Here is an 18,379-nt window from a genome sequence, read left to right as displayed (position 1 = left end):
GTGTGGTTAGATGCTTCTTTCCCTACTTCATCCCTTCAGAACTGCAGCTGAATATAGTCTACCATGTTAATTTTCAAGGGACTTTCAGGTCTGAAAGTATATTCCATCTGGAATGCTTTAAACTCCCTGCTGCCACATGGTGGGCAGGTACAATAATTGGCTTTGTACATTTATCTACAAGATGGACATACACTGATAGGAAGATAGGTAGACAGATAATATTTTTGGTAGGGAAGAATTTTGCATGGATGATGACAGAGTTCACCTGGAATGGCAAAATTTTGAATGTTTTTCTATATGAGAAAGTAGACCAATGAGATGAGATATATTCTGCTAAGTGAAAAGTTACAACTTGAAATTTAATCCCGATTTTCCTCTGATTCTAAACAGTGCTGTCTATCGAGTTACAGAATGCATTTTCTGAGGATTACACAGTCAGTAGATCAAACTTCTATTCTTCCCAGCTGAACACAAGTGGAAACATTTTCTAGTGGAAAATGTTAGCTGTATCTCAGTAGCTCAGGGAAGCTTTTCCTCACATAGACAAGATTATCATTTCTAAATAGGTGGCTAAGTATCATCTTATGTCACATCTTGAGAATAAGAAAACTGCAGCAAGATTTTCTACTTCACTTTTCTCACTCTTACTGCAAGCTGTAGAAAAGACTAATGATAATGAAGATTTATTTAAATTTTATTTGCCAGTATTAAACCAGATATGGATTTGGTTTTGTTATAGACCCTATTGATGTTCATCAATTATTTCCCCTTGCTAATGACAAAAAGTTTTTAGCAATGACTTTGAGATGTATTGTCTGTACAATTGTACCTTTGCACATTTACATGAATCTTAAACAAATGCTATCAGTCTTTGCATTTAGACAAGGTAAGCTTTGCTCCTATTAGATCCTCAGTTATAGAAAGTATCTCATTAGCACTGAATGGCCAAGAATCAGCAAGTGATTCAGCTAACTAAAATACCGCAGACCATATGATCCCACATACTTATATTAGATGAAAAAGATGAAATGTTACTATCTGACAACCTATAAGTACTGAGAGTAATGTTACTGATGAGAACTTTGACGTGAAAACGCTTCTTTTAGGATAGGCATAAAGCATCTGCAAATTTCCATAGGAATAAGCAATGCTCATTTTTCAGAAATTTATTGGAAAAGGAAGAATAGCAACTTTGTCATACTACTTGCACTTTGTACCTCTTCTCTGATCTAACTGAGAAATAAGAAGAACGCATCTGCCACTAGAACTGAAAAGAATGGCTTTTTCCATTAGTTACACTGCCTGCCCAAGGAATAGTGATGGAAGATGATGATGAGAGAGCGGAAGCATTCATCTGATTCTACAAAAAGATTGAGGAAGAACTGGGCAACTCATTTTTTTGGTTGCTATTGTGGTCTTAAATACATCAAAATGGGTTGTGACAGAAGAACAGTATTTCCTACATCCATGACTTCAACAGCTACAGTATTTAGACTTCTTCAGTTGCTGCCACAAGTACATAAAGTACCAGGTTGCTTTGGATGCATTTTCTTGAGCACAGGCATAAGATATTAAACTACCTTTACTTTAACAAAACCCTAAACTCAGTATTATTCTTGGCTATAGCAATATTCTCAAACTAGGATCACCAATCTTGTCTTGAACCAAAAATATTTAAGTACTCTTTCCATAATTTTGGATGATCTTTACAAAAGTTCAGAATTAGAACAGCCTTTGCTTTCAGCAAATAAAAAAGTAAATACAGAGAGCTTTCACTAAAATGCAAAAATTATCGTACTAAGGCTTCTTATATATTCAGCCTTCAAGTAACAGAAATGTTAGTCAATTCAAAATTGAAAAGGTCAGTTGTTAGTGTCAAACTGAACTGCCACAAAGCAGACTACATATATCATGTAGATAATCACAGCAAGTATGTCAAGTAACTGACAACCGTAAACTTCTGTCTCATTAAAAAACTGTCAAATTAACCACCAGGTCAATGTCACTGTTAAAAAAGTTTACAACTTGTTCACATGAGGAGCCTTTATTTTTCTGGTCTTCAACAACAACAAATCTAGCCACCATTCGTGAAGTCCGAAAAAGAAAAAAGCTTTTTAGAATTAAAGTGTTCAAATGTGAGTTTAAATAAAATGTGAACTTTCATCAGAAATTTCCATGTCCACAAAAGGTACAGTGAATGAAACAGTGAAATCTTACCTATTTTCAGGAACCTTAGAGTAACACTCCAGTAAATCCGAATTTAAATGTATTTAACATAAGTATTGCAGTTTTAACATTTAAATTCTCAGTTTCTCACAGCAAATGGAAGTACAGCACAAGCACAAGAAGCTATAACTAGTAGAAAAGTACTTGTTTAACATCTGAAGAGCAGTCCTAGAAAAATAAGCGTTACTACACAGTTAAATCAGTTGAAGTTTTCTGCACCAATTCAGTTATCTCATCAGCAGAATCTTACCAATGGTAAGCATCACAGGAGAAAGTCCCTTGGGGACCCAGGATTAGGACTCAACGATCCTTGTGGATCCCTTCCAACTCGGGATATTTAGGATCATAGAATAAGTATGAATGCACTAATATTTATAAAAAAGATCTAACTACTTAGAGATAACAGCTATTACTGTTTCTCAAAAGGGTTGCTTATCAACTGGTAAGAAGAGACTGTAATTTCTGAAACCTAAAATGTTCATCTTAAATAGCAACTATCAGCTTATCTTTAGTTCATACTGCAAGACGTTTTTATAGGTTTATAGAGGCCTTTATGAATTTATTTAATTTTTTAAAATGTAGAAGTAGGGTAAAGTGTGAAGTACATAGGATTAATTTACTTTATTTGAAGCAGCAGGTAAATTAAGGCTCTGTTTGTAAAGTAGTTTTCATTCCCTTTTTGAACGATATAGAAAAGTGATTCATAGTTCTTTTCTTCCTTATTAAGTCTACACAAATGAATATATGCAACTATGCAAAGCAAGAATCACATTTGGAAACCTAGCACTCAAATCAAAAATCTGTTATTTCATGACTGAATCCCTACAAAGCTCAGAGAATGGTCAGAGAAATACTACATGCTATTAAATTTTAGGCATCTCATTTAAGTGATGCCTTCTGGAAGTTCTCAAACTGTTATATGCTCTGTAGAAAATACAGGCTCTCACATTTTCTGATGTTAAGATATAATCCCCTGTAATAGGAAAACATCATTTTCCACAATCTAAAGCATTTCTCCCCACTAGATCAAAGTATTTTAAAACTTTTATTGATATTCACATTCATGTCAAAGAAAGAAGAAAGCTGCTCAATTCATAAGAAGATAAACTGAATTACCAGTATTCAACATTAAAACTAATTTTTGTGTTGTTGATTTTGGTGTTTTTTTCAAAAAAAATCTTTTTCTGATTAAATTTTTCCTGGTATATACTATTATATATGCATTTCTTCCATATTTATTATATTAACACAATACCAATAAGAGTAATAGAAAATGATCAAATTTTTCATTTTTTCATATTGATCAAACACAAGGTATTTTTTTACTTATATCTCAACCCAATATCAAAGTACACAAGCAAGTCAAGAAGGAAAAACCAAAGGAAAAAAAAAAAAAAAAAAAGAACAGGTGCATGGAGACAAATGTTATGTTGTCCTGAAACTGACGTGCCCAAGCTTGCACTTGCACTCCCGGCTCAAATACCTACTGCCTACTATCTGCAGGATGCTAAAACATGGAGCAAAAATCATACTCAATAGGAACTTATTAACTGAACATCATTCACCTTGAAGTTTAGATGAAACAGATTCCAGAGGAAAAGAGAAATATGTCAGATCATGTATGTAAAATTAATATTGAAGAACTGCAAAGATACTTGCAAAAATACCAAGGGTAGAGACCCAATACTACATGAACCCAGTGTTCAGTCTGGTAAACACAGACTCAAGAGCCTTGAAATATTGGAAAGAAACTTGTTTTACAGTCTATAAGTTCCTTCTGCAGCCCTACTAAAACTGGAGCTTTAAGCTCCCTCTCCTCTTCCTCCTCTTTTTGCTTTTTCCTCCTCTTCTTACATTTTTTATTATTAATATTTATCTAAGTTTCAGCTGATATCAACAGAAGTGAGATATTATTTTTGCATTTGAATGCATGACTCATGCTTTATTTTAAAAGACAGTATTCAAGTTTAATTCCTAAAGTCCGTAAGATTTGGGTAAACATTAAGTCAAATTAACCTGCAACACCCCAACATTTCTCAAACTGAACCTTCCCATGATGCATTTTAAAAGATTATATTTTTTAAAACATTACAAAATTTGTTCCTCATTTGAAACCAAATCTTCTCCTCCTTCCCCTTGCCCCAAAACAGGAAAATATGTAAATTTATTTTTGCTTGTTGCAAAGACTATTTGTGCAAAAAGATTTCTTACTTGCAGCTGAACTGAGTTATCCTGAAGCCCTTCCACAATAGGAGAGAATCTACCAACATTCTTTTCCTCTGCTGCTGCTGTTATAGCTTCCAAAATTTTTTCAAGGCTGTAAGAAAATAAAAGCATTTCACTTAGAAGAGGCTGTATGAACTTTCTTGTTCATTTGTTATCTGAAGAGTCATGCTGCCAAAAAATTCACCTGTATCTCAAGTACAAATGCAGGAGTTTTAAGCATTATTTGTTTCCTTTGGAGACTTTTGTAAGTGAATAATGACTTACTGGATTACATTGGTTAAGATACCTGAAAAGTAATGCTAAAAATCTTCCAGAAAAAAATGGCTGCATAACTACTTTCCATCGAACCAGTTCATTCACATGACAGAAACTCTTTTTGACCATATGACTATAGCAAAAATAACAGATAAAGGTATTTTCAACAATGACAGCATAGTACAGATATTACTTTCAAACATAAGTTGAAAAATTCAGCATTTCATTTAGGTGCAATTATAATTTTGGATATCCTAAAATTACTTTACTATTTCTGGCTAAACACAGTACTTACATGCTTTCTTCTCCAACAATGCACATTGCAGAAAGGAGTTTAACTATATCAGTCATCATACTTGTTTGCTTGGGATCAATTGCTTTGATCAGCAACAAAAGGCTCCTCTCTTCTCCCAGAATTCTTTCCAATCCATACTAAACAACAGAAAAATGGTTGTAAGAAGAGTTGGATGGAAACCAAGTGACAATACTGAATACCAAGCACAGCGTAACAGCTCCCTCGAGTAAGTATTTCAAATGACATTTAAACCCTTCAAATAATTAAAAAAATAAATGAGGAAAAGGTGCAAGACAGGTCACTCATTCTGTAAAAAGAACAAACGTCAGCATCGTAAGTTTACACTATTAGCAGAGTATATTTCTGTAGAGGAGAAGTAGCAGAATGATCTTCAAGCCACAGCTGACAAATACATTGCTTCTCCAAACTGCACAGGCTTATATATATTGATTGTTTACATCAGCTGATTGAACAGCAGTAATTCAAATTTCCAGATTAAAGAAATCCCATACCTTATTATTCATGAAGGCTCTCAAACATTGTATAACCTTATGCTGACTCCTCTTCACAACTTTGTCTTGTCTGAATAAATTAAAAAAAAATATTGTAATTAAATGCTGATTATGTATTAAGAAAAGCTGATAAAATAAAGACATCCTTACTGTTTTGTCTCAACCAGTCTTTCCAAAACGTCCAACAGCAGCCCCAGACCTTCTCGGCCAAAGTTTTCAACCCAGCTACAAGGAAAGATGGACATTAAAATAATTGCTACTTCAAAGACTAATTACAATAAATAAAAATTTTCAGAATAAACAAAAGCAGTATAACTGGATCATTTTAAGATCAACTCTGTACTGAACTGAGGATCAAGATACGTTGTATTGACTCATCGACCTCATTACATTAAAAAAATAAAATGACAGTATTCATTTTTTTTTAAATTTTATTTTTAAATGAACAGTTATACTTTCTTTGGTAGAAAATTGTAATTAGTAAAGATCTTGCAAAAGAAGAGAAGAAAAACAACAATTTCTATGACCCAATGTTCTAGCACTTCCCAGAAAAGTTAGAATATAACCAGAAAAGGCAGAGAAGGAAGTAAATACCTAAAGGAATTGCAGAAATGGCTGCCTGAGATATTAATCTATATTAATACTTCCAAGAGAACACTACAACAACAGGAAATTTGCTCTTGCCAAAGCTATCTTTGGTGGGGTTAAACCTGGGCAAGTTGTTTCTACACATGACAACTGCTTCACATTCCTGTTTACTATTGATCACCACCTCTCTTCTCTGTAGAGAAGTACTTCTATGAAGTCCTTCTCCTCAGTGGTTGACAGCAGTACTGCAACCATCCCTTTGACAGTAGCTGTTGATCTTGCTGCAGCAATAATGTTTGATCAATTACCTAACCTTACGTTTCATGGACAACACTATCAGTTATAGTCACAGTAGCAGGCATATTCTGTTCTTTACACTTCATTGTCATTTAAGGGAAGGTGATACTTGAAGACTCATCTCTTTCCATAATTGGCAGGAAATACTTCCTGACACATTTTGTCAGCTTTCCATACTACTGCCATAAGGCAAGTCCTTGGATCTCTTATTACTGTCTTTGGCCAACAAGACAACATTACTTCATAATCTCTTATTACTGTCTTCGGCCAACAAGACATTATTTCATAATGGATTTCTCTTGCATACTCTTTCCACTTTTAAATTACCATACTACTTTTAACCATTAACTGGTTAGAAAACCATCGCTATCTACAATATATATAGCTAGCATGACACAAATGCAATACTTTTCACCATCCTCATCATCAAACACACTCTGTTGGGGGTGTCGTAACAATAGTTTCTCTGAATTTTACATTATTGCTTTTAAACAGTTTAAGCTAAGGAAATCCCTTGTCATGTACTAAAAAATAAAAAATAAAATGTAAAAAGGGAGCAACCCATGTGCAATGTCAGAAGTTCAACATCGTAAAGAGGTTGATCAGAATTAGTCAAAAAATTATCATGTTCACTTTACTTGCAGTATAGCCTCTCCATTGTTTTATTTGTTTTGTCTATTTACACACACCGCATAAAAATATTTATTATTGGGTAAAATTTAAGTATTATTATAGTAATTAATTATTATAATATCACTTTTTAATAGTAACGAGAATAATGAAGTACTTCTATAATTGTGGGATCTTAGCAATAACAAATAACAGGCCATTCTGTTGGGAACAGCACAAGGTAGATGCAGCAGGTATTTTGAAATACCACATATTTCCAGTCCCATCACAGGAAGGGATTAAAATGTTCTTTCCATCTGCTAGACAGAGAACTGTAATGGACTTAAAATTGTAGATATAACCAGATGAGATGCTTTTATATGTTCTTCATACAAACCTAAATATATATGAAAATAGGTTTTCTCCTTCCCAGATTGGTGTTTTGTTCTAATCACACTTGATGGCAAACAACCATCAAGTATTTTGAGTATAACTGGCCATATCTGATCTAAAGATGATCCTCCTTCTTGTTTCTGAGCACATTTTGTATTAGAATTGTGAGCAGCTACTTTGTCATATGTCCAGTGCTGAGAACACTGAGAATGATTTAGTGCATAAAATACTGCTGCATTATTATTGTCCTTTCCTCTGCTTCCACAACAGCAGAACAAAGATTACTTGCACCATCCACAGCCAACACAGCTTTTTGTTAGTCTGACAGAATACCAAGCTATCAGTGCCCCATTCTCAAATTATTTAAGAAAAGTTCTCTTAATGAAAATATCCAAATTTGTTGCAACTATTATTCAAAAGGAAAAGCAACAATTGTAGATAACTAGTTATCTGTACTATGATGTTATTTGTAATACTATTTAGCTGTGGTACAGCTAGATCTCCGAATTACTTCTTACCAACTGTGTTGGGACCCATGAGGTAATAACATCCTATTTATTTACCTGAAGAACAGTGATCAAGATCAGTGGATACATTTTGCTCTTTAGGCTTTCTGTTTTTAGTGATGGGAAACAAACACTATTTTTTGCACTAAGCCATAGATTTAAATTTATTTTTTTTTCATAGTACCGGGATCAAACTATTCAACAATACCATTGGATTCTGATTTTCTCTGTGAGCTAAAAACATGCTTTCCAAAAACAATTAATTGAAAATAACGTTGTGGAACCTGATCTTTCATTATCAACTAGAATATCAAGAAGAGTTAAATTGATTAAAATAAAATATTTGGAAGATTTTTTTTGGAGGATTTTTTTTATTTTTTTTTGAGAGAGATTTTTCTTGGAGGATTTTTTTTTAAAGTATACATTGTCAAAAAGATTACAGCCCAGAAATGTGAATATCTGCACCCAATAAACATCAACGTTCATGGGGTTACTCATTATGTTCTAATGTTACTCATTAGAAAGATGTGGGCATATGCTTTAAAAATGTTGAGCCTGCAAGCGTTTATTATGGAGAATAGTGCACTGCCATTACATTTCTGGTGTATTTCAAGAAAGTCCTGATGAACAGCTTTTTGTTATTGTTTTTTCTTTTTTCCTAAGACTACTTAAAATGCTCTGTTTAAGCCTGGTGAGATCCATCTTAACAGTCTTTCCTGCCACCAGTCAATACATCAGAAGACCGTTTCAGAACCCTTATGTTCTTGTGGTTGGGATCCTTTATCTGATTTGTAGACTAAAATGGGTTCATGGACAAGCAGTATACATTTTTTTGCAACACTGATGCCTACTGCTGTTTTTACAAGCCACTGTCAATCTCCTTCCAAATCAGACCTATTCTTAGGCCATATTAAATTCCTAATGAGTTCTCCAATACAAGCATTGTATGTTCTTTCATATAGGAGGAATAACTTGTCTCTTGGTGTGTGAGAAAAGCGCAGCAAAGGGGATGACACTCAAAAAAAATGAAATGATCCAGTCGTATCAAGAACAGAGAGAAAAGATTGCTCTAAACTTAAGAGCACGTATTTCTTACAATTTGCGTTTCTATTCCAGACACATTATTTCTGCAGTTAACAACCAAAGTTTTCTTTGTTAAATCAACACAAGTGTAAGTGATGCCCTAAGCTGTTGTTTGTATTGAAATAAGGAAGGGAATGAAATACTATATCAAAAAGTAGTTTTATATTCATGGAAAAAGTGCAGTATCTACTGTAAGACCATCTGTCAGAAGTACTCAGGTTGATTCAAAGCACATTACTTGCATATGGACCATTATATGTTCTAAACAAGTCAACCCAATCCAAAACCAAATGAATAGAAGGAAAGATGCAAGTGCCCGTACAGAAGACGACATATCAACAATTCTGCCAAGCGAGCTGCAGAAAGAAGAAAATTGTCTAATCCTCTTAATTATATACCAATCATAAGCATCCCCAGAAGTTCATTTGTATTATTTTGCACTAAAACATGTATAAAATGTGTGTGTATATGTATGCATGAACCTACGTTTTCTAGCTAAAAATTTTACACAAAGGTGCCTATCTCTCATTATTGATCACCCTGACAAAGTAAATTACGAGATTAAAGAATTGAGAACATTCCAAAAATAAAAATGAAGAAAACTTTTTACTATTTAGCACAAGAAAACAATGATGTGCTGTGATCTGTACTTGTTTCACATTCTCTTAGAATTACTTTGTACAGATCAGTGACGTCTACTTAAAAACAGACCTGCAGAAGATACATAATCAATGCAGAAAAAAGAAAAAAGATATAATCATTCATTAATACATACACATTTATTAACTGGAAAACCTTGAAACATGCACATCTACAGAGCCATTAATTTTAATCCATGAAGAAATAAAAACGTCATCAATCTTTGCAAAATGTGTTAATGATGTTCAAATTCTGTATTACCTGACAGGATTACTAGTCAAGGACACACGAAGTGATTCTAAGCAAGTGACTAGTCTTTCATCTGTTGACCCAGATTTTAATTCCTGCATAAACTCTTGGGGTGAAATCTTCCGACGGTTCTTGAGACTTCCCTGAAACAGAGAAAATGCATTCATTTTTTTATTTGATACACTTGAATAGATTACTAATAGCTAACCTTTGGTTTCACTCCTTAAAATAATAGGAAAAATATTTTAGCCCTAAGTCAGTATTTGTTGTCCATCTACTATGTATGCTGAATGCTGACTACATTTTTGCCAATTTATGTTCAAGTTTATGACCCGCAGTCAAAAGCAGCAGGCAACAAATGTATGCATCATGAGTACTTGGTGAAATACAGTTCTTGTAATGCATGTATTCTGTTTCTGCATTGCAAACATGTTAATTTTCAATTCTCAACAGAAGAAAAAAAGATTCTGAGTTGATCACAGGGTCCAGACAGGTCACTGCATCCATATAAGAATATAGATGGAAGAACTACAGCACCAGAAGAGTATTCAGGATATTACTGTGGTAACTTGAGAAAAAAATAAATAAATAAATAAAAATGACTTTTTAATAAACACTGAAGTTCTAAACATATATCCCTGCTCTTCACTATTTGCATTTGCCATCTTTACAAATGCAGTGCAATACAAATATGACTTGATGCCGTAACATAATGACTTTAAGATGAGAATTTACTCCACATTTGGGTTTCAATTTTGTCTTGCTTTTTGGGTTTTGGTCTTTTTTGATGGGTGGGGAGGCAAATGGAAACATGGAGAGCTAGCAGATAGAAAACAAAATGCAATGGCAAGTTACTGCAGCACTACATAAGCAGTTTAGCTTTGTGAAAGCCAAATATTTCCTATTCTAAGCAATACAGGTTGAAAGACTGACTGATTCATCATTGCCTCTGTGGTGTCAAATGTTGCTTAAAGTAAGTTCAAGATATTAATGACTTGTCTGGAGGATATAGAATATCCAACGTTTCAAAGAAAACAGCAGTTATACTGAACCAATGAAGCCCTACAATTTGCAATTAAAACTGCAAATCTAAGAGGCATTGACCCTATTCTTAAGGGCATTCCCTCCTCTCCCCCCATCTTTTTTTTTTTTTTTTATAAAATTAGCAGCAAAGACAAAATTTGTAGACAATGGAAAATAAGTTTACTCCATATAATTCCTACTTATGACATAATGATAGATATATTTCTTAGAAAAAATAACTAAAAAAAAAAAAAACATCGAAAACAAGAAATAAAAAACGGTACACAACCTATATTTGGGTAGATCTATTCTGATCTGCTGGAAAGACTCCCTTTTCTGGGAGCAGAGGAACATTGCTGTGTGAAATATGCACTATTCTGTGATATGACATTAAAGACAGTTACTTGATAATACTTGATTATATAATAAACCTGACTTGGCTTAAATCAGAAAACGGAGAATTATTGCAGTGCAATAATAACTTGAAATTATCCACCACAAAAGATGAGACGGTCTCATTATGTCATACAGAGCCTCGTATAGAAAATATTTTGGTAGATCCTCAAGAAGTGCTGAAAGCTATCATTTCCTGCTCCTGGAAGAAAAACATCATGGAAAAGTTTCTCGAAGAGGTGAAATCAAAAATTGGTGCTGTACTCATGTACTGCTGTGCTGACATTCAGAAGGATTTCAACAGACAGGAGAAATCAGCAGAGAGGGATCTCATGGAGTTCCACAGCAGAAAATGTACCTGAGGAATAACAATGCCCGGGAGGTTCTGGTGGATAACTAGCTGACCACAGGGGAAGAGCATCACTCTTCTAGGTCTCCCTAGAGACCTTTTCTAGGTCTAGGGAGGTCATCCTTCTCCCCTGTTCAGCATTGGTGAGACGCATCTGGAACACTACGTCCAGTTCCGGGGCGCTCAGTACAAGACAGACTGGGACGTACTGGAGTGACTCCAGCAAAGGGTCATGAAGATAATAAGGGGAGAGGATCCTCTTAAGTATGAGATTTTTTTTTTTTTTTTTTTAATATACTGTGAGGGTGGTCAAGCACTGAATAGGTTGCCCTGGCAAACTGTACAGTCTCCACTCTTAGAAACAGTAAAAAATGAACTATACAAGGGTTTGGACAAGACAAACTCTAGGGATCTCTTCATCATTCTATTCTGTTTCTGTGATAATGGAACATTGGAAGCTATTCCACTCTGCTCCAATTATATTTCCTCAGACTTACAAAAATTGATGTTCCCGAAACCAAAAAAAAAAAAAAAAAAAAAAGAGTACAGTAAGGAATCTCCATGAGAAATAGCAAGTCATTTTATTTTGGTATACCATGTGTAATAAATGGAATGTCATTCCAAACATGCCTGTGAATTGACAGAGCTCCATGACTGCTCAAACATAAGGGTCAATTCCAATAAATGTACACCACAAAAAAAGTACATGAGATGACTGGGGAGCCTTAGAATCAGAAATCGAGGGAACCCAGACAAGAAGAATCCGTAGTAGAAAATGTTCCCACAAATAAAAAGACTCGGTGTTTTGAATTTTCTTTCATGTTCTGTGGTTGGTTCATAGCTACACAATATCCAGGTTAAAAAGGTGCTAAGAAAGGAAATTTAGTTGAACCTCTTCAGATATTCTCTGGGTCCAAGAGTTATCAGTATGCATTAGTGATGCCAGAAACAAAACACCTTAAAAAGCCACCTAGTTGGCAAATTTATTTCATAAACTAGAATGCTTCCAAAATCACCCCCCTCACCAAGATGGTGTAATAACTTCTTTCCCTCAGGCAAGAAAGCCCAGCTCCCCTATAGCTTCGACACAGCTATATTTAAAGAGGAAGGAAGAAGTAACTGGAGAAAATCTCGAAGCCAAATGTAGAAGATACCAAAAAAAAATCATACCATTAAGAACTGAATAACAGACTTGATAAAACATGAAAGATAAAAGCAATTACACCGAAAGTTGCATAAAACAGTACAAATTACCTGCCTAAGGGGTATCACTGACAAGGGTTGCTGTCTGATTATTCAACAGCTTGTGTACAGAGCACATCCTGTTACAATACATGTCCAACCATTTTAAGAAGAGTCAGTGTATATCCCTGAGGCACAGTCTGTGGAATTTCAGATATATCTGTGATACAAGGAGGAAATTTAAGTCACATCTGTGGTGTAACGGTGGGTCAGGGCTATGCTTGTGTGCATATGCAGCACATACAGTTCCCTGGATCTCCCCAGCTAGTCTCTGCAAAGATGAGGTAACGGACTGACTACAGACAAGATGGCCAACCGCACTCCTAGCAGCCATCACAACAAAGTATTTGACTAAATGTTGCAGGAGCTCTCCAGGTGGGAATTTCAAAAAGTTCCAGAAATTCTCCTGGCAGCTCCTGCTGTGCATAGACTAATTGATAGGCACTGCTTGTATGCCTAAGCATATGGATTAACATCCTGGGTGGTGAATCTGTCATTTCCAGTGACATCCCCCAGCAGTTCTTGCTGTAAAATTGACCAAGTTGGATATAGCTAAGACACTCATAAATAGGCAGTAAAATGGCTTTCTTTTGATGCAGAAATGGTCATATAGGACAGTCACATGGACAGGACATAACGTTAAGATAATTAGAAGATGTTTTGGAAGTGAGAACAACACGTGAAGAGGTCATGGGGAAAAAAAGGCCCAGCCAGACTAAAAAAAAATTTACTGGAATGACAATTCAGGGTGTCTCATCTGACCCATTCAAAGACACCATCGCAAGCAATGGAGACTCACATCAACACCCAGCAGTCCTGTTTCAGATTCACGACTCCACCTGAACCTCTGCAAAAGATGCCAGTAACCATGCAAGTGTGGGCGCAACGTATCCAAAGTACCAAGCACCACTTAGCATTCATAGTTGCGCCACAGCTCTGCAACGTAATAAGAATATGATACATCTGCCACTGCTCAAGTAAAATGAGAACTGTAGTTGGTACCAATTGTGAAACTGATTATATTAGCTATATTTCTGCATGGGAAAAGCTGCTTAAGTTCAAAATGCTCGAGTTATCTGAGAAACAGGAAATATCTTGAGGCATCAGTGCCTCTAGAAATTTAATTGCTCAACTGAAGAACAACTGGTCTGTGAGCAGATGCAGTATGAAGTCAGCATTAATTAATTCAGTTACAACATTACAAGGGAGTAAGCTGCACAACAAAAATGAAATCTTGTGAAGAAAACTCACTTTAAAAATCCAGCCTGCGTGTGTTTAACATACAGAACAGTCAAACTTAAGGCAGGTTAACATTATGCTGCTTTTATTTCCACTTGAGTATTAACACCATAAAGTTGTTTTTTAAACTTTTCTGGGCTGGAATATCTTTCCATGTTTGTATAGAACTTTAAAATGTGACACTGTTTCTGAGCTCAGACAATCACAGTACATACAAACAACTATAAAAACACTGAAAATACACTGGGGACTACAATCTCAACAACAGACAGAACCGTACCACATTTGGTAGATGAGAACGCACAGCCTGTAAAAAAAACTGTTGTCCCCTCTTTTGACTGCTTCCTGATAAATAAGGCATGACACCATAGCAGACAGAAATTTAATTCAAGACTTTCAAGCCCTGATGGTTTAAGCAGTATGATATATATCTCTCAGGTGATAATGTTTTTAAATGAAGAAATAAGGCTTCATTTAAACACAGGACTTTACAAGAAAACAAAAATGTACTGGCAGAATACTCTGAAGTACTTGTGCAGAATTATTCCAAGCATGCAATTTATATTATTGTTCACATTTTCAGTAAGTACTACTAGTACCTCATACACTGAGATCATTCATTCTTAATAATTCTTCTCCAGGAGCCTCTTAAAATGTTATAGAGACTGATGAACACAGCATGTTTACAGACAGGCATACAGAAACATACAGTCAGCTAACTGTTTAAGAAGTTTCTAAGCAAAGTGGAGTCGAATGAGCACTGGACTATGCATGTCAACAGAACTCTGGCTTTTTACAAGTAACTTTCTGAGTCCTGAAGTGATGGATTCATTTTAGACATCTCATGCACAAGTGGAGGTAGCTCACAGTTTTCTATACATAAATAAGCACCTTGACTTGCCTAACCCAGCATAATCTCTACATACATCAGCAACACAACCAGGTTTTGAGAATACTGGAAAATAGTTCTTCACTTGTGAGAAAGCCTGATGCTGAAGTCAATGTTGTTCTTAATGTTAACAGTCTTTGTAATAACGACTGCTTTAAATGAAACCGGGTAAGAGCTCTGTAGAGGGTTTGTAAATAAGTATTTTTGTCCCAACATACGACAGCTTGGCATCCATCTCCTTAAAGTTTAAGAAAAATGAACTACCAAAGGATAATACTATGGTGTTACTCATAGGAAGAGAGACGTGAGATAGGGTTAGTGATGCATAAGATTCAGGAGTCTATTCAGCGCTTCAGCTCTTCTGAAAAAGTTTGACACCTCTTTCATCAAGTCAAGGTACACTGAAAGTTTGCAGAGTGCCCAAGGCACGCAGCGCATTATTCTTTCCAGACAGAGAAGGCACCTGGAGAGTCCAATACTGCTGAGGACTGAAAGAGAACGCAACAATGAATTTACAAGGGAGGTGGTGGGAATTCCCATCCCAGCAGCTCCAGCACTAGGCTGAATTCACTTGCAGCACTACTATATCAAACAGATGAACATGTGCCTTACAGAAACACCTCCTCCCACTTACTGGGTGGCTGAGTTATTGTGTTACTATCTAGACGTACTATTACCTTACTTTTTAGACCAAACAATTTAGATCTTAGAATGAGTGTGGAGTCTTGGGGTATCAACAACATATAAACTTGGCATGTTGTTTTGGGCTGAGAAACACCAAGAGTGTTGTAAGACTGGCCTAAGCTTCCTGATTTCCCATGAAACATCTAAAAAAGAAAAATAGACTAACCTTCATAATCTTATGGTACGAAGGAATTTTTATGCTATAGAAGGACTAGTAGCTCATCTTAAAAAAATGTCCAGACAGCTTGGTGCTACACTAGTTATCTTTCATTGCAGCTTGCAAAATTACAAGATAACACCCTTTAAAAATGTTTTTGTCTGAGGAATAAGTTAGACAGAAGAAAGTAATACGCACACATAGCTTTTTCTCTCCAGTAGTAAATAATGTAAACACTAAGTCATGTTTCATGTACTTGGGCAAAATTTACTTACAGACTTTGAAGCAGTGCTAATATATTGCATCACCATTTCTTTTTTAGTATTAAAATCCTTTTCTCTCAATGGCACTTTCTTGTCTTCATTTAAATTCATATCTTCCTAGAATAGGAGGGGGAAAAAAGAAACTTTAAATAGCACCAAACAATACAGTTGTTTAACTATAAAAGACTGATTTTAAAAAACAAAGACACAGAAATAAGAACTTCAGCAACTGAAAGTCGTTATAAAAACAACTAAGTTAGATGTTATTAAAACCATCAAAAAGTTTATCTTCCCCAGCAGCTCAGATTTAAAAAAAAAAAAAAAAAGACAACTTTACCAGGATAAAAAAGTGCGTCTTGACCATTACAACCTTAACCTCTTCTTCTAAATCACTTACAATTTCACACACTAAACTACAGAAAGAAGTCATTTAACACTTGCTAAAAATGTACTTAAACCTGCCTCTTTAAAAAGATCTTTCTAAAGACATAGCAGTTCTGTATTTTTTCTCCCTTCAAAGTTCGCAAATACTTAATGCTGGGCAATGGAATCTTCTTTGCCCTAAAAGTACTTCACAGAATAATACTCACTTTTTGAATACATGAGGACCAAATTCTTGATGATTTGATCACAAAAACATCAAAATCACTGTCAAATTTCATGCCAGCAAAAACCCCCAGGGCCAAAAAGTGCAGAAGCAGAACCATATGGAAAGCCACCGAGCAGCTCTTCGGTGACATTACTGATGCAGGGAATTGTATTGTTGCAGCCTAGGAATGCTCTGATCAGTTCTACATTTGTGAGAATGGACATTTCCTATCAAGCTGAAGGTAAAAAGGGCATTTAGAAACAATTTATACGCACACATGCACATACAGCATTCTTATGGTCAACCAAGCTTAGCAAGAATTACTGCAGTTACTTTCAGCTGAGACTCATGAGACAAAAGCCCACCATCTTTGGCAGGAACAGTGCTACAAAATTAGTGGGTAACAATCTTGATATCAAAGTTCATCTCACCTAGTCAGAAATCTAAGACAAAAAGCAATCAAATTAATTACCTCAGAATTTTAGGAAAGCAAGCTAAAGACCAACATTTTTCAAGACCACTGGAAGTTAAGTTTCCTTGTCTCTTCCCAGTTTTCATATTGAATAAGATAGAATCAAATGTGTCTAAAAAGATTTAGAGGTTTGTATAAATCTGAGCTGTGAGAAGATATTGCAGAAAATGCTGGACCCTGTAGGCTGAATGTCTTCAAAGTACAATCAAGGCAATTTCATGTAGATTCTCTCGTGTTTTTTTTTCCTCCACAAATGTAACTGCTTCCTTTCCTGAAGGACTAGAAAAAAAATCCTCACTTCAGTATAATATGCATTTAAAAAATATATTTGCTTTTACCTGCAGTGCCAAATAAGCACAGGATGCATGTTTTAAAAAGTTCTTTCACTCAAAAACAATTTAATAGTATAATCTTTTGCCTCCTTGGCAACTAGTTTACATATTAGTGCTGCTTCCTACATCTGAAAATTAATGCAAAAATCTTAGCCTAAACATGCTGCAAGAAAGGCCACACATACTTCCATTTTCCTCACAGTTGTTCTGTTTTCCAAAATACTGTATCTCCTTGATCAAAAAATCATAAACTATTTGCTTATGCCCAGATCAAAATTCCAGCAGGACAAAAGGACACACAGTCCTGAGTATTTTTTCTTCACATCGGTAGTCACATCTTCTCTACATAGTTAGTTATGAAACTCTCACAGGTTCATCTGTTTTGTTTTTTTCTTCTTGTTAATATCTTTCCTATCCATTTCACGTGGTATAAGGAACTGCCTTGAGGATAACTCAAATGTTCTTAAATCTTTTATGTCCTTATTTACCTCAATCTGGAAGAAACAGCTAAGCACTGTGTTTGTCCTCCTGACAAACACAATCCATGAAAGAATGTGACAACTCTCTAATGTAGTACCTATGTACTGCACGATGCCTCTTAGTAAACCAAATGGTGGAGGCATTAGCCTGAAAAGGAATACTGCGTTTTCAAGTTTTCCTTGGAACAAAGTAAAACAATAAATGAGTATGATTTACTTAATGATGGGAAAGTCAGAGTCATCCAAAACCTCTGCACTGAAGTATTCAAAATAAATAAATAAATAAAAATTAAAAATAATTAGGCTTAAGTATGCATATATTAAAAACACCGCTGGGATAATGTTTGAGACTTTCGTATGTCTTGGGACAAAACAAAGTAGAAAAAAAGT

General features: G+C 35.2%; 1 protein-coding gene across 4 annotated transcripts in view; it reads right to left on the bottom strand.

The window, feature by feature from the left end:
- DIAPH3 (diaphanous related formin 3) overlaps window positions 1-18,379 on the bottom strand; it is a 242,005-nt gene that overhangs the window by 200,103 nt on the left and 23,523 nt on the right. For all 4 annotated transcript variants that reach the window (XM_035321732.1, XM_035321706.1, XM_035321713.1 and 1 more), the window contains 6 exons: window positions 16,130-16,234; window positions 9,891-10,021; window positions 5,665-5,739; window positions 5,515-5,584; window positions 5,003-5,139; window positions 4,438-4,543 (listed from right to left, as the gene is read on the bottom strand). In XM_035321732.1, coding sequence (XP_035177623.1) covers window positions 4,438-4,543; window positions 5,003-5,139; window positions 5,515-5,584; window positions 5,665-5,739; window positions 9,891-10,021; window positions 16,130-16,234 — 624 coding nt within the window. The remainder of the gene's footprint in view (window positions 1-4,437; window positions 4,544-5,002; window positions 5,140-5,514; window positions 5,585-5,664; window positions 5,740-9,890; window positions 10,022-16,129; window positions 16,235-18,379) is intronic.

Source organism: Oxyura jamaicensis, chromosome 1 (assembly GCF_011077185.1).
Source record: "Oxyura jamaicensis isolate SHBP4307 breed ruddy duck chromosome 1, BPBGC_Ojam_1.0, whole genome shotgun sequence".
In the NCBI taxonomy this organism is placed as follows: domain Eukaryota; kingdom Metazoa; phylum Chordata; class Aves; order Anseriformes; family Anatidae; genus Oxyura; species Oxyura jamaicensis.
The sequence above is the reverse complement of the archived record's forward strand: the minus strand, read 5'-3'. Positions and strand labels throughout refer to the sequence as shown.